General features: G+C 40.6%; 1 protein-coding gene across 2 annotated transcripts in view; it reads left to right on the top strand.

The window, feature by feature from the left end:
• Positions 1–25,961, top strand: part of LOC134358990 (adhesion G protein-coupled receptor A1) — a 608,347-nt gene that overhangs the window by 222,573 nt on the left and 359,813 nt on the right. For both annotated transcript variants that reach the window (XM_063071754.1, XM_063071753.1), the window contains exons 6-7: positions 9,032–9,195; positions 24,910–25,123. In XM_063071754.1, coding sequence (XP_062927824.1) covers positions 9,032–9,195; positions 24,910–25,123 — 378 coding nt within the window. The remainder of the gene's footprint in view (positions 1–9,031; positions 9,196–24,909; positions 25,124–25,961) is intronic.

The following is a 25,961-nucleotide window of genomic DNA, read 5'->3' as shown; positions in this document are numbered from 1 at the left end:
TGTATAATTTTGGGACTCCATCTGACATCCTTGCTTTAATATTTCATAATAAGCTAGTGATTGCACTGCTGTGTGCACAAGTTCTGCAATGGGATTGAACGATATAATTACAAGTACACAAAGAAAATATTCTCCCTTCTGAAAGCCCCAACATCCACTGAAATGGATGGCGTAAAGAAGTAAACTCAGAATCTATATGATATTCGTTGATTGCCTTGAGGGCTTGGTGGTGGGTGTGTAAAAGCCTACTAAACTTTAACTGCATTGGGCATGTCAGTGTTCAGATTATTTATCACATGTAAACATACAGTAAAAACCCTAGGTACCGCAGATGCTGGAAATCAAAAGCAATACACACAATGTGCTGGCGGAGCTCAGCAGGTCAAGTAGCATCCATAGATGGGAATAAGTAGTCGATGTTTCGGGCAGAGATCCTTCATTACATCTGGAAAGGGAAGGGGGAAGAAATCAAAATAAGAAGGTGGGGGAGGGGACGAAGAAATACAAGGTGGCAGGTGATCGGTGTAACCGGGAGAGAGGAAGGGAGTGGAATAAAGAGCTGGGAAGTTCATTGGTGAAAGAGAAAGGGCTGAAGAAGGGGTGGGGAGTCTGATAGGAGAGGACAGAAGACCATGGAAGAAAGAGAAGGGGAAGGAGCACCAGAGGGGGGTGATAGGCAGATAAGAAGAGGAGTGAGAGGGAAACAAGAATGAGGAATGGTGAAGGAGAGGAGTGGAGTCAATTATCTGAAGTTCAAGAAATCGATGTTCATGCCATCAGGTTGGAGGCTACCCAGATGGAACATAATGTGTTGCTTCTCCAACCTGAGTGTGGCCTCATTGTAGCACTAGAGGACGCCATGGACTGACATGCTGGAATGGGAACGGGAAGTAGAACTGAAATGGGTAGCCACTGGGAAATCCCGTTTTCTTGTGCTGGATGGAGCGAAGGTTTGACGAAGCAGTCTCCCAGTCAACATCAGGTCTCACCTACAGTTGCATGCAGAAGTTTGGGCACCCCGGTCAAAATTTCTGTTACTGTAATTAGCTAAGCGAGTAAAAGATGACCTGATTTCCAAAAGGCATGAAGTTAAAGATGACACATTTCTTTAATATTTTAAGCAAGATTACTTCTTTTATTTCCATCTTTTACCATTTCAAAATAACAAAAAAGGAAAAGGGCCCGAAGCAAAAGTTTGGGCACCCTGCATGGTCAGTACTTAGTAACACCCCCTTTGGCAAGTATCACAGCTTGTAAACGCTTTCTGTAGCCAGCTAAGAGTCTTTCAATTCTTGTTTGGGGGATTTTCACCCATTTTCCCCTGCAAAAGGCTTCTAGTTCTGTGAGATTCTTGAGCCGTTTTGCATGCACTGCTCTTTTGAGGTCTATCCACAGATTTTCGATGATGTTTAGGTTGGGGGACTGTGAGGGCCATGGCAAAACCTTCAGCTTGTGCCTCTTGAGGTAGTCCATTGTGGATTTTGAGGTGTGTTTAGGATCATTATCCTGTTGTAGAAGCCATTCTCCTTTCATCTTCAGCTTTTTTTTACAGACGGTGTGATGTTTGCTTCCAGAATTTGCTGGTATTTAATTGAATTAGTTCTTCCCTCTACCAGTGAAATGTTCCCTGTGCTACTGGCTGCAACACAAGCCCAAAGCATCCACCCCAATGCTTAACAGTTGGAGAGGTGTTCTTTTCTTGAAATTCTGCACCCTTTTTTCTCCAAACTTACCTTTGCTCATTGTAGCCAAAAAGTTCTATTTTAACTTCATCTGTCCACAGGACTTGTTTCCAAAATGCATCAGGCTTGTTTAGATGTTCCTTTGCAAACTTCTGACACTGAATTTTGTGGTGAGGACGCAGGAAAGGTTTTCTTCTGATGACTCTTCCATGAAGGTCATATTTGTGCAGGTGTCACTGCACAGTAGAACAGTGCACCACCACTCCAGAGTCTGCTAAATCTTCCTGAAGGTCTTTTGCAGTCAAATAGGGGTTTTGATTTACCTTTCTAGCAATCCTACAAGCAGTTCTCTTGGAAAGTTTTCTTAGTCTTCCAGACCTCAACTTGACCTCTACTGTTCCTGTTAACTGCCATTTCTTAATTACATTATGAACTGAAGAAACGGCTACCTGAAAACGCTTTGCTATCTTCTTATAGCCGCCTTCTGCTTTGTGGGCATCATTTATTTTAATTTTGAGAGTGCTAGGCAGCTGCTTAAAGAAGCCCATGCTGCTGATTGTTGGGACAATGTTTGAGGAGTCAGGGTATTTGTAAAGCTTTGAAATTTGCATCACCTGGCCTTTCCTAAAGATCACTGTGAATAAACCATAGCCCTAACAAGCTAATTAAGGTCTGAGACCCTGGTAGAAGTTACCTGAGAGCTCAAATCTCTTGGGGTGCCCAAACTTTTGCATGATGCTCCTTTCCTTTTTTCCCCTCTAAAATTGTACAAAACAAAAATAATACACTAATCTTGCTTAAAATGCTGAAAAGACTGTTTCATCTTTAACTTTATGACTTTTAGTGATCAGTTCATCTTCTACTCACTTAATTATACACAGTAACAGAAATTTTGACCAGGGGTGCCCAAACTTTTGCATGCCACTGTATGTACAGGAAGTGACCCCTGCAGCACTGGATAAAGTAGATGACTCCAGCAGACTCACAGGTGACTTTTAGCCTCACTTGGAATGACTGTTTGGGCCCAGAATGGTAATGAGGGAGGAGGTGTAGAGGAAGATGTGGCACTTGTTCCACTTGCAAGGATAAGTACCAGGAGGGAGGTCAGTGAGAGGAGCAAGTGGACAAGGGAGTTGTGTAGGTAGTGATCCTAGTGGAAAGCAGAAAATGGTGGAGGGGAGGGGTGGAAAGGTGTGCTTAGTGGTGGGGTCCCGTTGGAGATAGTGGAAGTTACGGAGAATTACGTGCTGGACGTGGAGGCTTTTGGGGTGGTAGATGAGGACGAGGAACCCTATCCCTGGTGTGCCAGCGGGAGAATGAGGTAAGGGCAGCCATGCACAAAATAGAAGACATGCTGCAGGTGAGGGCAGCGTTAATGGTGTTGAAAGGGAATCCCCTTTCTTTGAAGAAGGAAGACATCTCATTTGTTCTGGACTGAACAACCTCATCCTGAGAACAGATGCAGTGGAGATGGAGGAACTGAGAAAAGGGAATGGCATTTTTACAAGTGGCAGGTTGGGAAGAGCTATCGTCAAGATAGCTGTGAGAGTCAGTAACTGGTTCAGTAGTCTGTCTCCAATAAAGTCTGTCCTTTACACTAACATCCAATACAACCTCAACACATGCTGGGGACAGCCCACAATTGTCGCCACATGTTCTGATGTCAACATAGCATAAAACACAAAATAATCTGCACATGCTGGGGTCAAAGCAACACTCACAACACGCTGGAGGAATTCAGCAGGTCGGGCAGCATCCGTGGAAAAGACAGGTCGACGTTTCGGGCCGGAACCCTGACCGATCTTTTCCACGGATGCTGCCCGACCTGCTGAGTTCCTCCAGCGTGTTGTGAGTGTTGCATCAACATAGCATGCCCACATTGTTCCACAGAACAAAACAAGCGACAGCAAAACAAAAACAACAGGAATTCTGCAGATGCTGGAAATTCAAGCAACATACATCAAAGTTGCTGGTGAATGCAGCAGGTCAGGCTGTGTAATCTTATCCGTGTAAGCGGAACAAGTGCTACACATGCCCTTACACTTCCTCCCTTACCACCATTCAGGGCCCCAAACAGTCCTTCCAGGTGAGGCATCACTTCACCTGTGAGTCGACTGGGGTGATATACTGCGTCCGGTGCTCCCGATGTGGCCTTTTATATATTGGTGAGACCCGACGCAGACTGGGAGACCGCTTTGCTGAACATCTACGCTCTGTCCGCCAGAGAAAGCAGGATCTCCCAGTGGCCACACATTTTAATTCCACATCCCATTCCCATTCTGACATGTCTATCCACGGCCTCCTCTACTGTAAAGATGAAGCCACACTCAGGTTGGAGGAACAACACCTTATATTCCGTATGGGTAGCCTCCAACCTGATGGCATGAACATTGACTTCTCTAACTTCCGCTAGGCCCCACCTCCCCCTCGTACCCCATCTGTTACTCTTTTTTATGCACACATTCTTTCTCTCACTCTCCTTTTTCTCCCCTGTCCCTCTGAATATACCTCTTGCCCATCCTCTGGGTCACCCCCCCCCGTCTTTCTTCCCGGACCTCCTGTCCCATGATCCTCTCGTATCCCCTTCTGCCTATCACCTGTCCAGCTCTCGGCTCCATCCCTCCCCCTCCTGTCTTCTCCTATCATTTTGCATCTCCCCCTCCCCCTCCAGCTTTCAAATCCCTTACTCACTCTTCCTTCAGTTAGTCCTGACGAAGGGTCTCGGCCTGAAACGTCGACTGCGCCTCTTCCTATAGATGCTGCCTGGCCTGCTGCGTTCACCAGCAACTTTGATGTATGTTGACAGCAAAACAAGCTGCTTTCCTCCCTCCCACCACTCACACACACAGGCTGGCCTCCAAGCACAGGACAGGCTGTGTCCAGGGCTCCAACTTCCAGCAGGCTCAGGCTCAGGCTCTATGCCTGTGTACAGTTGTACAGAAGAACAGAGTGGTTTGAAGGTCAGACATCAATGCATTCCATAAGGGCTGAGGAACTGAATCCACTTAGTAGTTAGCCCCTTAGCTGTATGCAAGCCATACGCAGTAGGTGCATCCTGTACACCCCCATTTACTTAAGTGCAGGCACATATCTGTAGTGTAAGCACTTGAGGATGTTTTGCTAAAAATATAAATCAATTTTGTTTAGTGTATTCTTTTATATGTGTTATTTTTAGTTAATTATAAAAGTATTTGCATATTCAATCATTTTCTATGATTGCACATGATTAATATTTGTAAATTACATTTTTTGCTTTCAAAGAAGAATTAAAAAGCAAAATACTGATTGTGCTGTCAACACAAGATATTGGATTGTATCAATGTTAATCTATGAAACCAACAAGCCAATGATGTCATCTATGAGTAATTAAAAAGTTCTTATTAAGAAGGACAAGGACAGAAGGTGCACAGGAATACTATCTCCAACAGATCTCCCCTAATTAATGATCCCATCCTAACTTAGAGATGCACTTGCACCCTTCTTATCACTGAGGCAATATCCTGCAATGTCCTGTTTAACCAGCTGCAGTGATTCATAAAACAACAAACTGTTACCTTCTCAAAAATCATCAGAAATAAATAGCAATGATGGCTAAGTCAGCAGTAATTGCTTCCCACCAATTAAATAATTCAAAATGCCAATTTTGATTGTAATCAATCTCATTACTGGTGGTGAATTTGTGGAATTTGTTACCACAGGCAGCTGTGAAGGCCAGGTCATTGGATGTATTTAAGGCAGAGATTGATAGGTTCTTGATTGGATACGGCATCAAGGGTTATGGGGAGAAGGCCGGGGAATGGGGTTGAGGCCAGGGGAAAAAAGGATCAGCCATGATTGAGTGGTGGAGCAGACTCGAAGGGCCAAATGGCTTAATTTTGCTCCTATGTCTTATGATTTTATTATTAAAGATACAAGGACAGATCAATACAGATTATCCTGGAAATTAGTGATTATGACACAGAAGAAGTTCAGTTGTTCCATTAGATCTTTTTGGCTCCCTGCAAAGCAATCCCAACAATCTTTTCTCTCAACCCTACAAATTATTCTATCTCAGCTGGGTATGGCAACGGGACTGATAACTGCACAGTTGTGGGCACAGCTCATCACATTACAGAAACCAACCTGTCCTCAACAGACTTTCTCTGCACTTCTCGTTGCCTCAGTAAAGCAGCCATCATCAAAAAATCCTCTTCCAACCCTCCATCGGACAGAAGATACAAAAACCCTGAGCACACAGACCAGCAGGCTCAAGGACAGCTTCCATCTCACTGTCATAAGATTATTGAATGATTCCTAGTTTGTTAAGGTGGACCCTTGACTTCACAATCTACTTTATCATGCCCTTGCATCTTATTGTCTATCTGCACTGCACTTTCTCTGTCACACTTTATTTTGCATTCTGTTATTGTTTTACCCTGTACTACCTCAAAGCACAGTTTAATGAATTGATCTGCATGGAGAGTATGCAAGGAAAGCTGTTCACTGTAGCTCAGTACATATAACAATAATAAACCAATCTATCGAATTATCTTTACCAGCTAATTACTGAGGTTGTGTAGGTAGTGACATAATACAACAAACACTTCCGCTGCAATGCACTGGAAAAGTAGCGAAGTTTTCCCATTTTTCCTGAGGTTCTCATATAAAATACTGTAAGTCTCAGTATACATGCAGGAATGATGTAAAGTATTGGAAACCGAAAGATTAAGGTATCTAGTTTTAATAAAGAAAAACACTGGTATGATATCATGCTAGTTTTCACTCAAGGGATTAGATGCATTCACACTAAGCCAAATACATTTGTTTAGCTAGAAGGCCTAACTTTGATTGCTGCCTTAAGGCTGATTTATACTTGTGCGTGCTAGCTTACGCCGTAGCCTACGCAAATGGACTACGCTGTTGTGAGCATTTATACTTGTGCGTTGGTGTGTCTGCATCGCTCTGCAGTTCCATCGCCAAAACGCTAGTTGGCGGTGGGCGTTTCTGTGCCACTGTTGAGTATCTTCGTGTTGAAACTCAACACAAAGAAACTCAAACTTCAAACAATGGCGACTGAAACTGAAGGAGGGTGAATTTTCTGTATGTACAGTGTAGTATCACTTAACAGAATCGAGAATTTTGAGCCAAAATCGATTTGTCGAAAAAAATCGGCATGTCACAAATGCACACACACCTGCCCGTGCAAGGCTTCATGGCCATGGTAGTCTTTCTCGGGGTAAACAAGTTTAAAGCGAGCGTCTTTTTTCGTAAAAGCGAAAATCCTCTTTCGGTTAACGAAAACAGGTACTAATGTAGGTCTTTTGTAAAAGCGAAATGTGTCCTCCGTAATCCCGGAGGTCTGTAAAGCCTTATGGAAAGCATTGCAGCCAGAGTTCCTTCCCTGCCCTTCAGTCGCCCAATGGGAAGCTATTGCAGCGTAGGAGGAAATGCGATGCTACCAAGTGGACCAATCACAGTTGTTTCGGTCTGCGTTGCCGCGATGCGTAGTTACATTTTGGGAGAGGTGCATGTTAGGCTACGGAATAGGGTTTGCGTAGAGTACTGTGTAAGGTTCGCGGCTATGCCATACCTACAGTGTCCATTTGACGCACAAGTATAAATCAGCCTTTACTCTACCCAGCTCTTTATGAATAGCATTTAAAATACTTAAACTGTTGGAATTCATACATGTGCATTTTCAGTTGAAGAAAATAATTAAAATGATACGACTAAGACTGTTTGTAATTCCAATTCAGAACTTATCTGGAATGACCACAACTAGTCTAGACTGTAATTGTTACATGGCCTGAAACAAGATTCTAGACTTTGTCCTGTTCATGAACCTTATCGTATAAAGTACAGCAATGGTATGAGACTGTTGGTGCCATCAAGGCTTCTGTACCAAGAGGTCTTTTCTTTTGCTTTTAATTAAATATTTCAAAACAGATATAATTGATGTAACAGATAATAACAGATATAAACAGAGCGATTTTAACTTAATTTGCCATTTCTTGTTGGAATTACGAAACACCAAGTGGGTTTAATATTTAAACTGGGTGGCATAGTTCTCTGGCGCTTCAGTAATAGTTACTTTGTGTGTGAAAGAAAGAAAAGGAAAAGGGAAAAGCAATTTTTCTTTGATTGTTTGTGGAACCTTGCTGTCTACTTCTCAACTGCTGTGTTTGCGTCTGCTTCAAAAGTAATTTAAAGCATTTGAGGGATCTTGATTACACTTTTCTATTGTATTTTTCTTTAACTTTTTTTTAATCAAGTTTAATTTCATTGCCAAATCGGCCAGGCAAGAATCTGATGTTATTATGGTTAAGGGATCAGTGTACTGCTTAAAATTATTGTAATTGAATGTGAAATGAATACTAACATTTCTGAAGGTTATGTTAGTTTTATTGGTAAAGTTACTCGAGCATGTTTGTAATATACCCAGTCTGCAGAGCGTCTGCAATTGGGAGTCGATTCATTTTCAAGTAAACACACACAAGCTCACATTAACTCCGTGTAACAAGTCTGGTCTATTCCTCATTTTAGTTCGGTAATTTGACGTTTAAAATATTTTTGTAAATGGCAACTGACTGGATTCCAGAGTTCAGAGTTCAGCTCGGGTGCCGCTCTGCAATGAGTGCCTGGCTGTCCTCGCCATGGAATGTGTGGGTTTTCCCTGGATGCTCCGGTTTCCTCCCACAATCCAAAGATGTAACGAGCAGGTTAATTGGTCATTGTAAATTGTTCCATGATTAGTTTAGGATTAATTGGGGTTGTAGGTTTGCTGGGGTGATGTGTCTGAAAGAGCCTACACCACGCTGTGTTGTGAAATAAATAAATAAAATCCCAAAGGTCACAACACTCTGAAAGAGGAAATTCTTCCTCATTCCTTAAAGTACAGAACTAATGACTGTACTTTATTACTCCCACTGGTTCAAGCTTCCTGCACAAGGGAAATGCCTATCAAGCCCCTTCAAAACCTTCTACTTTTCAGTAAAGTCACTTTTCATTCTCATAAACTTCAGTAAGTGTATGTCCAACCTAGTCAATCTTTTGTCAAGATGACAAGAACCTAGCTGCTGGGCATTCTCCTAATCACCGCCTTATTTAAAGAGGTGTAAGTAATGCAAATATACACCTCCAAAGATGGAGAACAAAACTGCAGTGCTGTGGGTGTGGTCTTAACTTTGCCCTGGAAGAATAATAATAACTTGCAAAAATTAAGTGACTGAAAGTTAGAGGCCAGATAGTATCATTTACTGAAATATTGTATTGAGTGTAGTCTTAATGTGCATATTTTAATTTTAGAGTGTGCCATGTATCTACTCAGAAGTAATATGGCCTAACATTAAAATTAATTCAATTTCTTGCAGGCACTTTAGTACCGAATCTCTAATGTGTGACTGCAACCTCAGATGGGTCTTACAGTGGGCCAAAAACTTTTCAGTTCGCATAGCAGATGACACTTCGTGCGTCTACCCAACACCATTACGCGGAAGACCATTCAGAACTTTGAAAGAGAACGAGCTTACGTGTGGTAAGTGCAAAATTCACCAAAAGACTGTCATGGTTGTGAGGATAATGATAGATTAGAGCAGGAGTTTCCAACCTGGGGCCACGGACCCCTCGGTTAATGGTAGGAGTCCATGGCATAAAAAAGGTTGGGAACTCCTGGATTGGCACCATCGAATCACACAGTCATTTGGTGCAGAAAAGGACCCTTCCTCCCATGCCAACTGTTAAACACTCATAATAATCCTACACTAATCTGATTTTTAATTTAATCTGTCTCCATTGCCATTAACTCTTCCCAGATTTTACTGTTGCCCTACAAACTAGGAGCAGTTTACAGTGGCCAGTGAACCCACAATCCACACCTTAACTGGGATGTGTTTAGGAGCTGGAGGAAACATGTTTGGCCACAGACAGTAAGTGGAAACTCTGCACAGACAGCACCGGAGGTGAGAGTTATACTCAGGTGGCTGGAACTTGAGACAACAGCCCTGCTGTGTGTACCCGCCAGTAGCTGTAGATGCTGTTTGTATTCAAAGTAATGGCTTGTCAGTTCTTTGAGTCATTTACTTATGGGCGCAAAGATCACTGTTTTGTAGATATGATTGTTAAGAAAATATCTGTTAAGGTACTTTGAAATTTGGCTGAAATGTTACCCAATACTGTCAGACTTCAAGCAGAGATTAATGTATATTGAAGCCCATGTTTTGCTTAGAAAACTTAGTGAATGTGTACCCTTTCTTGATCATAATGGAGGTGGAAGAAATTAGACTGAAAGATGGCAAAGTGAATTGTTTTTGGGATTGCCGGAATAAATCAATTACTTGTCTTGACCTTGAGGTTAATTGAAGCCAATATCCTGCAGCCTGAATCATCTGTATCTCTCTCTCTTTGACCAGGAAGAAATTAATTAAGATATTAAAAAACCTACAGAGATTTTTTTCAAGAGATTCACTACCACCTTTCCCAGTGGTTCTATCATTGAGCATTCTGAATGGCAGCCCAAGAAATGCATATCTTCTTGAGAGTCTACACAACAGCTGAATTTCTATATATGTGGCACAATTGAAACCTGCTAAGAGAAAATATTAAATATTCTGGAACCTTTATAAGCTTTCCCTTTCATAATCCTCTTAGGTATCCTTTCTGTGTATGCTGGCTGCCAAAAAGGCATTCAGTCTCAAATGCTTCCCAAGAAAGTCTGTCTTTTTATACCTTGAACTTGCTACTTTTTTATTCACAGATCTTTGCTTTCTTTTCTCACTAATTAGAATGTGTCTAGGACTAATGAATTGGTTACTCATTGCCATAGTACAGGAGTTATTAATGAGTAATTATTAATGAGCTGTAGCTTATGGTACACTTTATTTTTAGTACCTCATCATGTTAATGCAGTTGCATGTTGCATTCTTACCCACACTGACAAAACTGACATTTGTAGAGAAGTGATATATTAAGCTACAACTTCTGGTATTGGAGAAAAAAGATATTTAATATATAAAATCATGTATTTCAACAAAGTCAACAAGGGCAATATATTTTACTGCACAAGTATGTTTGATGTTTTTCTCTGCTAAGATATTACTTTCACTAAGTTGGGTAGAATATCGTACAAAATGCATTAACGGAAACTGTTCTGTGTGTTGGCAAAGCACAATTCAAAGCAGCTCTCAGATCTGATTTTAACCTGGAAATTTAAAACTAGGATAGGGACCTACTCTTTAATGGGACCTACTCTTTTACGGGACCTACTCTTTTACATCCCCTTGCCTCTTCATAACTTGTAATTATAACCTGCAGGTAAGTACAAACTGGAGTTCAGTCCGATCCTTCAAATACGCATGGACTCCCAATTTTGTAATCAGTGCCAGATGGCAAGCAGAATTCCATACACAGAGACTGCCCAATAGATATCTTGGGTTTCCAAGGTAGACTAAAGATGGCATGACAGATTTAAATTCTCCCTTGTCTCATGGTATGCAGAGTTTGGCTGGTTGCCAGCTACCTTGGCCATTGCCTGCACATTTCTCTCCAGGAGGTGAAATCTGACTTAAGAAGAGAATGCCTTGTGGCACAAAATTTACAGTTTCCAAAGGTTGTCTTTCATTCGTGAAGTGCAAGTGATTTGTGTTTGGAAGCAGTAGTTCTCCGTGAAAGAAACCAAAAGAATGCAAAACAGATGTAGATTTGTTCAGATGTAAGCCAAAGGCATGACACTCACTTTGGGGTTTGATGTTGTACATCTGTGATTAAATGCCTTTTGGGTAAGTACAAAGCCCAGTTGGCAATTGTTCACTACATCAGCATTTTGAATACTTTGACATTAGGATAGGACAGGTGGAAACTTTAAACACTATAACTATTTTGTGTACCTCAGACAGATAAATCATAAAGCTAAGAGTAATTAAATGTTTTAGTTTTGCAAGTGTCAATGCAACTTATCTAATAATTTAAATTGACTTGCTATCCCTCACTATTTGTTTATGGAGGTCAGATCCTGCAGAAATCTTTATCAAGCAATGGTGTGACTGCAATCAAAATTGTAAGTGTCAGATTAATTTGACATGAATAAATTAAAACCCAAAGCTGAATAGTTGATTGCATGTAATTCACTAGTACATGTTGTGTAATATGAATCCTCCTGTTTGGCTGTATTCTAGCAGAGTACAATTTTACGAGATGCAAAATATCATGCCTGGGACCACAGAACAGATTAAAAAAGCATATTTTGCAGAATTTCTGTTGCATTAAAATCAAATGCTGACCGTTTCACAGAGAGTTAATCAATTCCAGTTCATTAAGCTGCTTGCAGAATGAAGAAAGGTTTCCTGAAGTAAGTTTGTGTATCCTGCATTGCATTAGAAAGAATTACATGAATGTTTCCATTGGTACAATTTGGGCATACAGGAGCCAGGAGTGACATTGTGAAATATTTTACTTTTCCTGAGGAGATTGTACTGTTTCCCATGACCAATAACATATTCTACCAAAGTTTGCTTCTTACCTGTTCTCAGTGTTGCTGCAAAACTTAACAAAGCACGGAGATCTTCAGGTTGCTAAACAGGATACCAAGAACATTTGTCTCAAAATAGCCAAATGAAATAAAGGAATTCTGAACTATTTTCTTTCTGATTAAGAAAAGTGTTATTGTATAATGTGGTAACATGTTGCTGCTATTCTAGTGTATAATCTGCAAGAAGATGTATCTCAGTGACATAAGAATATGTACGTTGACAATAAATGTACTTTAAACTTTGAACTTTGAACCCAACTGTTGCTCATGACCTCCACAATCTCACTCATTCAATGCTGCTTAATAATAAAAGCACAGAATCATACAGCCCATGAGAGTATAGCTATCCAATTAAGCTACTTCCTTGTTCTATAATTGTTCTCCCCTTGAGATATTTACTTAATTCTCCTTTGAATGTTACAATTAAATTAGCACATCTTTCAGTTAGTGCGTTGCTAGGTACAATATTTTATTTTAATGGTTTTTTTTAAAACGCAGATCTTAGAAATCTCAATATTCAGCAAGTGAGACACCAGTCTGTGGAGAGATAGAGTTAACATTTAAAGTCAGCAGAAATGGAGAAAAGCTAGGGTGGAGATAGCAAAGAGAATGTCTGTGAAAGGATGGAACCAAAATTGCGTAACAGGATAGGGTTCCATGGGGACAAATTGTGAAGATCATCCAGTCCTTGGATTGCTGGGAGCAATTGGAAAGTGAGAAGACCAACAAAAATGTGAAATGCAGGACAAGCCTAGCAGGTCAGCTATGCCCACAGACAGCGAAACCTCAAATGGCGGGTTCAAATACAGAGCAGACAAGTGACCTAAATTTGTAGAATTCAATATTAAGTCTGGAGGGCTGTAATGTTCTTACATTTAACAACCTCTCCATCAAATCCACCCATTAACCTGCTGAGTATTTCCAGTGCTTTCTATCTGAGTTCTCTAGGGTCTGCATTTTATTTTAATTCCATTAAAATACAGCAGCCAGCCATTAACTCAGCCTTGGTTGGGCTCCGTTCTCTGTGTTTGCAAATACAACAAGGAAAGAGTTCTCCCAATCCTCAACTCCCATACCATCAGCCACCATATTTCCACAGAATGAACCGCCTTGACCCATCTCCAATGTGAGACCTTGTTAGGTGCCTCTGAAACTCAATGTAGGCAACATCCACTGCCTTGCCTTCATCAGCTTTCCTGGTAACTTCCTCGAAAAACTCTATAAATTGATTGGACATAACTTACCACACACAAAGTCATGTTGACGATCCCTAATCAGTCCTTGTCTATCCAAATACTTGTATATCTGGTTCCTTAGAATACCTTCGAAGAACTTTCCCACTACTGATGTCCACTCAACAGCCTGTAATTTCCTGGCTTATTATTAGAGATTTTCTTAAACAACAGAACAACATTAGCTACTCTCCAATCCTCCGGCACTTCACCCGTGACTAAATATGTCACAGCGAGGAAGCTGAATAGGCTAAAGGTCGATAAATCTCCTGGACCAGATGGAATGCACCCTCGTGTTCTGAAAGAAGTAGCTGTGGAGATTGTGGAGGCATTAGCGATGATCTTTCAAAAGTCGATAGATTCTGGCATGGTTCCGGAGGACTGGAAGATTGCAAATGTCACTCCGCTATTTAAGAAGGGGGCAAGGAAGCAAAAAGGAAATTATAGACCTGTTAGCTTGACGTCGGTGGTTGGGAAGTTGTTGGAGTCGATTGTCAAGGATGAGGTTACAGAGTACCTGGAGGCATATGACAAGATAGGCAGAACTCAGCATGGATTCCTTAAAGGAAAATCCTGCCTGACAAACCTATTACAATTTTTTGAGGAAATTACCAGTAGGCTAGACAAGGGAGATGCAGTGGATGTTGTATATTTGGATTTTCAGAAGGCCGGTGACACATGAGGCTGCTTAACAAGATAAGAGCCCATGTAATTACAGGAAAGTTACATACGTGGATAGAGCGTTGGCTGATTGGCAGGAAACAGAGAGTGGGAATAAAGGGATCCTATTCTGGTTGGCTGCCGGTTACCAGTGGTGTTTCACAGGGATCAGTGTTGGGGCTGCATCTTTTTACATTGTACATCGACGATTTGGATTATGGAATAGATGGCTTTGTGGCTAAGTTTGCTGATGATACGAAGATAGGTGGAGGGGCCAGTAGTGCTGAGGAAACGGAGAGTCTGCAGAGAGACTTGGATAGATTGGAAGAATGGGCAGAGAAGTGGGAAATGAAGTACAATGTTGTAAAGTGTATGGTTATGCACTTTGGCAGAAAAAATAAATGGACAGACTATTATTTAAATGGGGAAAGAATCCAAAGTTCTGAGATGCAATGGGACTTGGGAGTCCTCGTACAGGATTCCCTTAAAGTTAACCTCCAGGTTGAGTCGGTAGTGAAGAAGGCGAATGCAATGTTGGCATTCATTTCTAGAGGAATAGAGTATAGGAGCAGGGATGTGATGTTGAGGCTCTATAAGGCGCTGGTGAGACCTCACTTGGAGTACTGTGGGCAGTTTTAGTCTCCTTATTTAAAAAAGGATGTGCTGACGTTGGAGAGGGTACAGAGAAGATTCACTAGAATAATTCCGGGAATGAGAGGGTTAACATATGAGGAACGTTTGTCCGCTCTTGGACTGTATTCCTTGGAGTTTAGAAGAATGAGGGGAGACCTCATAGAAACATTTTGAATGTTAAAAGGCATGGACAGAGTGGATGTGGCAAAGTTGTTTCCCATGATGGGGGAGTCTAGTACGAGAGGGCATGACTTCAGGATCGAAGGGCGCCCTTTCAGAGCAGAAATGCGAAAAAATTTTTTAGTCAGAGGGTGGTGAATCTATGGAATTTGTTGTCACGGGCAGCAGTGGAGGCCAAGTCATTGGGTGTATTTAAGGCAGAGATTGATAGGTATCTGAGTAGCCAGGGCATCAAAGGTTATGGTGAGAAGGCGGGGCAGTGGGACTAAATAGGATAAAATGGATCAGCTCATGATAAAATAGCGGAGCAGACTCGATGGGCTGAATGGCCTACTTCTGCTCCTTTGTCTTATGGTCTTATGGTCTTATGTTTTAAACTTCTCTGCTAGGGCCCCTACAATTTCTGCAGTAGCTTCCCACAGAGTCCAAAGGAACATACTGTCAGGCCCTGGGGATTTATCTGCCCTAATTTGCCTCAAGATAGCAAAGGTGGTTCTCCTCTGGAATCTGTATAGGGGCCATGACCTCACTGTTGCATTACCTCACACCTATAGACCCTGCGACTGCCTTCAAATAAATACAATGTAAAAAAATCCATGTAAGATCTCCCCCTTCTCTTTTTGCTCCATGCATAGATTACTACTCTTCTGGAGGACCAATTTTGTCCTTTGCAACCCTTTTGCTGTTAATATATCTTTGGAAGCCCTTAGGGTTCTCTACATTACCTGTTAGAGCAGCTTCATTTCCTCTTGATTTTCTTATGTGTTCCCTTGCATTAATTTTACTCAAGTACCTCAATTGTTCCTGCTTGCCTATACCTGCTATGCACCTCCTTCTTTTTCTTAACCTGGGCCTCAATATCTCTCAAAAACCAAGGTTCCCCTTGCCTTTATTCTGTTATCCTTGCTTTTATTCTGCCAGGAATATATAAATTCTGTACTCTTGAGAATTTCACTTTTGAAGCCCTTTCACTTACCAAGTACATCTTTGCCAGAAAATAACCTGTCCCAACCTACACTTGCCAGATCTTTTCTGAGACCATAAAAATTGGCCTTCTTCCAATTTAGAATCTCAACCTGAGGACATAACCTATCCTTTTCCATAAACTAATTGCATTATAATCACCAGATGCAAAGTATTTTCCTGCACAAATTTTTATCACCTGCCCTGTCTCATTCCCTAATAGGACATCTAGTATCACACTCTCTCTAGTTAGGACTTGAATGTACTTATTAAGGAAACTTTCCTGAACATATTTGACAAACTCTTTCCCATCCATCATTTTTACAGTATGGGAGTCCCAGTCAACATGTGGAAAGTTAAAATCACCTACCATCACAATCTTATGTTTCTTGCAATAGTCTGCGATCTCTCTACAAATTTGCTCCTCTAAATCATGCTCTCTGTTCTGGCGCTTTAGTTCCCATCCCCTTGCAACTCTCATTTAACCCCCCCACCACCCCAAAGTGTAGCACTATCAAACCTTCCTGCTAGGATATTTGTCCCACTCCAGTTCAGGTGCAAAACATCTCTTCTGTACAGATTCCGCCTTCCCTAGAAGAGAACCCAGTAATCAAAAAATGTAAAGCCTTCGTCCCTGCACCAACTCCTTAGCTATGTCTTGAACTGTATAGATAACTGCTTTTCAAAACTGGGCTCAGTTCTTATGGGAAACTCTTGAGATTTCAGTTTGCCACTTCAATTCTCCATCTCAGTTCCATTCTGATCTACCTTTTCTGCTGCCCACATTGTTATAATAAGACCAAATGTAAGCCTGAGGAAGAGAAACACTTCTTCCATCTGGATATCTTGCTGCCTTCCAGATGATACTGAATTCTATAACTTCAGGTAATTTGCTTTCTCTGTTTGTATCAGAAATAACCAATTCAACATTATCTATTTACGACCCTGGCCCAGTCTTTCTCCCTTAACCTTACCTGTAGTTCATATCCCACAGACCTGCATTTTACAAACTTTTATGCTCCTTTGTTCATATTCTGCCCCCATGAGCCCAGCAGTAGGATGACTACCATAAGTTATCCATTTAGCTAACCTGGCCTCACACTGTCACGAGTTTTTCTTTTGTCTTATCCATTGCACCCTCTTCTCTGCAACTTAAAGCTGTTTTTTTTTCTTTCTGATGAACTTTGATCTCAAACATTCACTCTGTTTCTCCTTCCACTGAGGCTGTTTGATAAACTGAACGTTTCCATCATTTTCTGCTTTTATTATTAGGGGAAGTTAGTTATGAGCAATTGTTAAATTTAGGACTTACAATGTGCCAATTCAGAGGTGAGACCACAAGACCATAAGAAATAGGAGCAGAATAAGGCCCTTTGGCCCATCGAGACTGCTCTGTCTTTTCATCATGGCTGTCACCCCAATCTCCTGCCTTTTCGCCATAACCCTTCAGGCCCAGACTAAACAAGAACCTTTCAACCTCTACCTTAAATATACCAAATGACTTGGCCTCCATAGCCACTGTGGCAATGAATTCCACAGATACACCATGCTCTGGCTAAAGAAATTCGTCCTCACCTCCATTCTAAATGGACATCCCTGTATTCTGAGGCCTTAGACTCTGCCACAAAAGGAGAAATCTTCCCTGCATCCGCTCCATCAGGGCCTTTCAACAGTTGATAGGTTTCAATGAGATTGCCCCTCGTTCTTCTGAATTTCTGTGAGTCCAGGCCAGAACCGTAAACACTCCTCATATGACAAGATTTTCAATAGTGTATTGTTCCTCAAGTTTGCTGGGATTCATTGGAGGAGCTTATAGACAGAAGCGTCAGAATGGGAGCAACATAAAGAATTAAAGTGAAAGGAGACTGGCATTTTCAAGTTTGCCCTTGCTGTCTGAAGGGACATGCTTTGCAAAAGAGAAATACGTTAACAATTCTGTACAACATTGATCTCTTCTGTACTTTAAAGAGGTCATCTTGAGTTTCTCCATTCTCCTCACTTCACCCCTTGCAAAATTCCTGTAAATCTCTCCAGGGATAGAATATCCTTTCAAAAATGTTGTATACATAGTTGAATACTGTTCTCCAGTTGGGGCCTTACTACTGATTAAAAATGTTTAGCGTAATTTCTTGCTTATTTACACTATGAATGCAGCCAAGAATACTATATAATTGTGCTAACTTCACTCACCACCTTCAAAGATTTATGTGAACATGTCCTTTGTATCCCTTTTCCTGCAGCCTTGAACTTCTTTCATGTAGTTCCTATTGCTTCTCCTCATATTTCTTATCAAGACATAACACTTCACAGTTCAGTAAATAATTTCCTTTTGCAAATGCCTGCCAATTTCACCAGGATAATATGTTCTCCAGAAGTCTATCCCATTGTCATTACTTTTCTGTGACAGTTACATGCTGAGAACTTATGACCGGATCATGCTAATTTGGTTACCTCAGTTAGAAAAGGTACCCAGGTCTCCACATTCTTGCGCTTACTGGATCAAGTCATGTGATCTTGGAGTCCTGTTGCACAATCCAGATGGCACTTAGAGATATGTGCCTTAGTATGCAGGTCCTACCCTAGAGAGATCTTGAATCCCCTAAAAATATGATTGGGGTGGGGTCCTATTTGCTGTCAATGTTAACACTAATGTAAATTATTTTGAATATTTCTGCTATTTAGAGACAGTTAAAATCATTGCAATTGAAATAAATAAAAAATCTGATGAATTTAAATTAAATTACTTAAAAGCACACACAAGCATATAAGAACAAAAATGATAAACAGAATTTAAGGAAAGGTAAATTACCTTCTCCAAAGCATTTGCTCCAATGACCTCTGCTAGGTATGGGATTCTTAGCCAGGCTGAATAGTGATCTCCCCAGTGTAGTGCTGAGAAATCCCAAGAAGGCCGTTCTGACACCTCACCCATATGATGTCCAGTGGTGGAGCTAACTATTAAATCTATGATAGAGTCCTGTACTTCCATATTTCACAGCTTGTGCACAGAATTACTGCATGCCCAGCGTGATTTGGATTAATTTCTGGTGTGCCCACCTGTAGGTTGTTAATGTATATCAGAAATTGCTCAGGTCCAGTACAAGCCTGTGGGGAAAACTTACCTAAATAACACCCATTCTTTACTAATTTTATCAGTTGGTTGTATTCATCCTATCACTACAAGTCTAACTACTTTGCTTTGAAATTACTAACAAGTATTTTTTGACACTTACTAACATTTAGAATGTGTGCATGCAAATTTTGGAGAAGGATGTACTGTGGTTGGAGGGAATTATTTTAGCAAAGCTGAAAAATCATTCTTTCAGGATAACATAACAAACATAAAACTTGTATTAGAATACCAGCTTCAAGAATTTCATCAAATAAAGATATATGTACTGTATCTTTATACAAGCAAATAAAGAATGGGGAAGATACCAAAATGAATCGTTGCTTAAGGTTTCATTCTGTCTTGCTGCTTTGACTACGATCAGTATTTCACCTGATACCTTTTATTAGAATTTGGTCCAGTGCGAATGATTGAAATTACCCATGCCTTACATTTGAAAGTTTAGTGCAACTAAGTAACACTATAAATATTCCCAAATTTTGTACACTGATAAAGTTTTTAATTCTTAACTAACTTCAGCTTGCTCATAATTGGATGACCCAACAATGCTATTACCTCCAACCTCTCTCCACCCCTTCCTAATTTGTCATAACGGGTTGATCACACCTGTCTGAAATTTCATAGAACATATTACAGCATAGTACAGGTCCTATAGACCACAATATTGTGTCAACTCTTTAACTTACTCCAAGGTCAATCTAACCCTTCCCACACACATAGTCCACCATTTTCCATTCAACCATGTGTCTGTCCCTAATGTACTTGCCTCTAAGATACGGGGCATTCCACTTTGCAAATTGTTCAGGCTTGTCCTAAAATCACCTATTAGTAATATGGAGATCACAAAAATAATTGATGCCAACTCCACCCTTTGTGATTACTCCTTTCACACCCAGGTTATTCTGATGAAAGTCATGCTTGTTAACTCAATTCAACCTTGTTATTCATTTTCACAGAGAAATTGTTTTAATGAGGAGGAGCTCTGATTTTGTCAGCATCTTGTAAAGTTTTTTCTCTGTTGTAATTCCAGACATGTGGAAAATGTAGATAATGTAAATTATGTCCTTGGGTTAAACTTGTTTGTGAAAGAAAATGACTTTCCCCACAGCTTTTTTCAGCTTGCAGCATTTCTTTTTATCAGTGTTGTTTTAGAAAAGGCCCTGGTCCTTCCAAGCATAGACGGTTGGATTTTGGTCAATTTTAGTCCATGCCTGCCAATCTAGAATTAAATACAGGGCTTCCTAAAGGTACTAGTTTCATCACTTTCATACTGTTCTCATTCTAACACTGACCTTTCATGAATGGATGGGTTCAACAGTCCTGGGCCTTCTGACCTAAAAGTTAAGTAGCAAGATGTTCCTTCGATGGTGATTAGACATAAGCTGTAGAATTACTGGCATCTAAGGATAGTAAGGGATAAAACTGGTCCTCTTGAAGATCAGAATGGTCGGCTATGTATGGAACCAAAAGAAATGGGGGAGATCTTAAATGGGTTTTTTGCGTCTGTATTTACTAAGGAAACTGTCATGGAGTCAGTGGAAATAAGGCAAACAAGTAGTGAGGTCATGGAACCTATACAGATTGAAGAGGAGGAGGTGCTTGCTATCTTGAGGCAAATCAGAGTAGATAAATCCCCAGGATCTGACAGGGTATTCCCTCAGACCTTGAAGGAGACTAGTGTTGAAATTGCAGGGGCCCTGGCAGATAAATTTAAAATGTCGGTATCTATGGCTGAGGTGCCAGAGGATTCGGGGATAGTTCATGTTGTTCCATTGTTTAAAAGGCTCTAAAAGTAATCCAGTAAATTATAGGCCGGTAAATTTGACGTCTGTAGTAGGTAAATTATTGGAAGGAGTACTAAGAGACAGGATCCACAAGTATTTGGATAGACAGGGACTGATTAGGGAGGTTCAACATGGCTTTGTGCATGGTAGGTCATGTTTAACTAATCTATTAGAGTTTTTCGAGGAGGTTACTAGGAAAGTAGATGAAGGGAAGGCAGTAGATGTTGTCTATATGGATTTCAGTAAGGCCTTTGACGAGGTCCTGCATGGGAGGTTAGTTACGATGATTCACTCGCTAGGTATACATGGAGAGGTAGTAAATTGGATTAGACATTGGCTCGATGGAAGAAGCCAGAGAGTGGTAGTGGAGGATTGCTTCTCTGAGTGGAGGTCTGTGACTAGTGGTGTGCCACAGGGATCAGTTCTGGGTCCATTGTTATTTGTCATCTATATCAATGATCTGGATGATAATGTGGTAAGTTGGATCAGCAAATTTGCTGATGATAGAATGATTGGAGGTGTAGTGGGCAATGAGGACGGTTTTCAAAGCTTGCAGAGGGATTTGGACCAGCTGGAAAAATGGGCTGAAAAATGGCAGATGGAGTTTAATACAGACAAGTGTGAGGTATCACACTTTGGAAGGACAAACCAAGGTAGAACATACAAAGTAAATGGTAGGGCACTGAGGAGTGTAGTAAAACAGAGGGATCTGGGAATACAGATACAAAATTCCCTAGAAGTGGTGTCACAGGTAGATAGGGTCGTAAAGAGAGCTTTTGGTACATTGGCCTTTATAAATCAAAGTATTGAGTATAAGAGTTGGAATGTTATGATGAGGTTGTATACGGCATTGGTGAGGCCAAATATGGAGTATTGTGTTCAGTTTTGGTCACCAAATTACAGGAAGGATATTAATAAGGTTGAAAGAGTGCAGAGAAGGTTTACAAGGATGTTGCCGGGACTTGAGAAACTCAGTTACAGAGAAAGGTTGAATAGGTTAGGACTTTATTCCCCGGGGCGTAGAAGAATGAGGGGAGATTTGATAGAGGTATATAAAATTATGATGGGTATAGATAGAGTGAATGCAAGCAGGCTTTTTCCACTGAGGCTAGGGGAGAAAAAAACGAGAGGACATGGGTTAAGGGTGAAGGGGGAAAAGTTTAAAGGGAACATGGGGGGGGTGGTTTCTTCACACAGAGAGTGGTGGGAATGTGGAATGAGCTGCCAGATGAAGTGGTAAATGAAGGCTCATTTTTAATATTTAAGAAAAACTTGGACAGGTACATGGATGAAAGGTATATGGAAGGATATGGTCCAGGTGCAGGTCAGTGGGACTAGGCAGAAAAATGGTTTGGCACAGCCAAGAAGGGCCAAAAGGCCTGTTTCTGTGCTGTAATGTTCTGTGGTTCTATGATTCTATTCCCTGTATACTCTCGACTTCATGGGCAGATTCTGCTCTAACTCCATCTACGAGTTTGCAAATGATACCACTGTATCTCAAATAATGAAGAGTCAAAATACAGGAAGGAGATAGAGAGCTTAGTAACATAGTGTCATGACAACAATCACTACATCAATACCAGCGAAACAGGAAAACTAAAGGGAAAAGGGTGATGCATGTGTTGCTGGCTAAAACAAATTCCTAGGAGTGACTATCACCAATAGCTTGTCCAATAGCTATTGGACCACATTCATACAATGCTTTTGAAGATTGCATCCTCCAAATCTTCATTTTCATTGTAACATTCAAGATGATGGTTGATACCTTCAAATTTTTTGTACTTCCTAAATTGTTGAAGTTGTAAAATCATTTCATCTTCATTCCCAGCCATTTCTGGCATCTTGAAGCCAGAATGCTTGAAACCTGCAGCGAGCAAAACAGTTCTAAATTGCCTTACTGCTTATTTCTCCCCAACTATTAGTGACAAAAATCACTGGTTTTTGAACATAAACACATGCAATGGATGCTATTTCAAAACCGTTTGCTCAAAGAACGATGTAGAGTCTAATGGCCACACAAGTGCGTACAACTGATGCAGGTTAGAAAGTGTTCGGCAGCAGTCTCCTATCCCAAATAAGCAGCATAGTGTGTCAAATAAATGAAGGGAATCCAGACTACCTAATCAATTATTTTTTCTTCTTGAAGAGTTATCCCAAATTAACGGCTGCCTCGATAGCCCAATGAACTGGAATCCACTGTATTTAAATACTTGAATAAACAATATGCTGTTCAGTATCCCTAAATGGCTGATCTGAAGTCTCAATTGATTCAGATTAGCCTGAGTTTCGTGACAAAGATTAATCTGTTTGCTCTCCAAAAGCTTTGAATTGGGTTGATTTTATTTGAAAGACTCCTCAATGCTGTCTTAGGAATACAGTAGCATAATTTTCATATTATTGCTTGAGTAGCATCCAAAGATCTAAGGACCTGCATATGAAACTCTCCACTCCCACAACCCCTTGAAAATTTAAATTCAGATAATTAGGTAAAATTTATCCTTGAAATCGAGGACATGGAGATTCTCCTTAAAGACTTTCGATATAAGGTCCCATGTTGGGTGGGATAGTGCAGCAAGTTCAGTCCCATTGAGATGACAGGGTCCTTTACCTTCATTGCAAATGATACCTTCACTATATAAGCTGTATTGGCTCAACAAAACAGTTCAGCAGCACCTTCAAAATGCGATATAGAGACAGACAATAAATGCCTCTTTTTGGTTGTTGCCTGAAAATGCTTAATCGCATTTCAAAATCCAAGTGAATAACTTCCTATTTAATGTTTGGTTCAGTAACCCCCTGGAGAGGAGCTGGGTCCCACCAGGTCAGTCTACCTGAGAAGCACCCATGATACAGGCACGTGCAATCACTAGGATGCTCAAGTATTCACGGTGGCCTTGTGTGATTGATCGAATAAATGTCGGTTCTGTTAGCAAATTCACCTCTCATAAATGAATAACTTCTATATGCATTGTACAGTCAACTGATAAGACAATAATTTTTATTGGGTCTGATGAAAAAATTGTGAATGGTAAAATTAATGATGTTAAAGAAGGCATTGTTACCAAGAAAGATGACTCTGTAGAAGAAGTGAATTTAGATGTAAGACAAAAGACATACAATAGGAGCAGAATTAGGCTATTCAGCCCATCGAGTTTGTGCCATCGTTCAATAATGACTGATTTATTATCCCTCTGAACCCTATTCTCCTGCCTTCTCCCCGACAACTTTGACACCCTTACTAATCAAGGACCCAGTCTTCTGCCACTTTAAATATACCCAATGACTTGACCTCCAAAGCCATTTGCAGCAATGAATTCCACAGATTCACCATCCCCTGACTAAAAAAAATCCCTCCTCATCTCTGGTTTAAAGGTATGACTTTGTATTCTGAGGCTGTACCTCTGAACCTGGACTCTCCCACTATAGAAACCACTCTATCCTTGTCTTTCAAAAATTCGATAGGTGTCAATGAGACTCCACCCTCCCCCCATTCTTCTAAACTCCAGCGAGTGCAGGTCCAGAGCCATCAAATGCTTCTTGTATGTTAATCCTTTCACTCCTGGGATCATTCTCATGAACTTCCTCTGGATCTTGTCCAATGCAAAAGATCTAAGCACACCCTTTCTAAGATAAGGGGTCCACAACTGCTTACAATACTCCAAATATGAATTTACATATGTAAAAACAAGTAATCTGTCCAATGACAATGAAAATTGTCGTGTTTAACATGACATGTTGTTGGTTGTCTGTCGTATCCAATGATGACAGGAGAGATGTGCAGGTGAATTTTTAAAATGAGAAAGCTGTTGCATTGGACCAGTTTCACTCTCTTTGTCTCAGAAATTCAGGTCCAGAGGTATGAGCAGTCGTCACAAACTGGGATCTTCCTTGGTAGCAATGGATGACCATGATTTCTCTGTGCCTTGTCATGCCTTTCGCTCTTCACAAAGTGTTGCAGAACTGCCTTCCTGGCCATTATATCTCACTGTAGACCTCATCTGCCCCAGTCTGCTGAAGCTGGCTTCACATGCTAGGACAGGCATGGCTCTATCTCATCAGGGTATGAGGCCTGCTTGCTACTCTCACCTGGTTTAGTCTGCAGTTGAGTTATTCACTGTGTTCATATACAATTATTAATTTTCAGATGGCCCTTTGGAATTGCCTCTGTTTGAGATGATCCCCTCTCACCGTCAAATCGTATTCCATGGGGATCGGTTACTGTTTCTGTGCACTGCAACATATGTGGATAAAACAATGCAAATTGAATGGCGACATAATGGAAAAGTAATGGTAACAGATGAAGATAATGAAATATTGGTTGAACCAGTTATGATTCATGACTGTTGCTTAATAACCAGGTAAGAATATCCTTTGTGTTTGCTGTTGATTTAAAATTAAATTGCTTGCTGTTTCTGATACACCTTTGCTTATTACAGTATTTTGTTTTATTACAACCTAGCTCAGAACATATATTGCTGTAAATAATTCCATTTAAATTCAATATTGTAAAGTCTATGCCTTGGCTTGGAACACTTAAAGAAGTGTGGTACTCAAATACAATGCTCTCAGTAGTGACTGCCACCTTCTGGATTGGAAAATGATTACAGATGGAATGAAGATTTCCCATTGCTTAATATTCTGGGCATCCTTAAACTATTTAGAACTCTGATTACATTAATAACTTAAAAGACGGTGCCAAAAAGTCATGTGATTGTATGGTTTGCACTCTGATCTTTATTTAATGTTAAACTTGGAGACTTAGCAATTCATCCAGGACAAACATGATAGATACATTTTTGCATAAATCTATATAATAAACACATTTGAACTCTTGCTCATATGCTAACTCTGTTAAAATGTTTGCTGCAAATGACACTGTAGATGTCATTGAATTAAGGATGCAAGTTTCCTCAATTGAGTTATTTTATGATTCATATGAGAACATTTGTTACTCGCTCTTCAATTAAAATTGCGCATTGCACACGGTCCGAATCTATCAGGTCACAACGTGAAGAAAGAGCATCTGAAATTCATGTTTGTGCCCCTTTCCAGAAGTGTATATTGCAATTGTTTGACTGGATATTTGGTCTGGGAATTGAATTAACACTATCTGTATATCTGAACATCTAATCTTTGTAGCAGTTTTTTGTCAGGAAGATATTAAACTGAATTCAGATCAGGCATTTCTCAGAACTG

Source organism: Mobula hypostoma, chromosome 19, assembly GCF_963921235.1.
Source record: "Mobula hypostoma chromosome 19, sMobHyp1.1, whole genome shotgun sequence".
Lineage (NCBI taxonomy): Eukaryota > Metazoa > Chordata > Chondrichthyes > Myliobatiformes > Myliobatidae > Mobula > Mobula hypostoma.
Note: the sequence above shows the minus strand (reverse complement) of the source record. Positions and strands in the feature narration are given on the sequence as shown.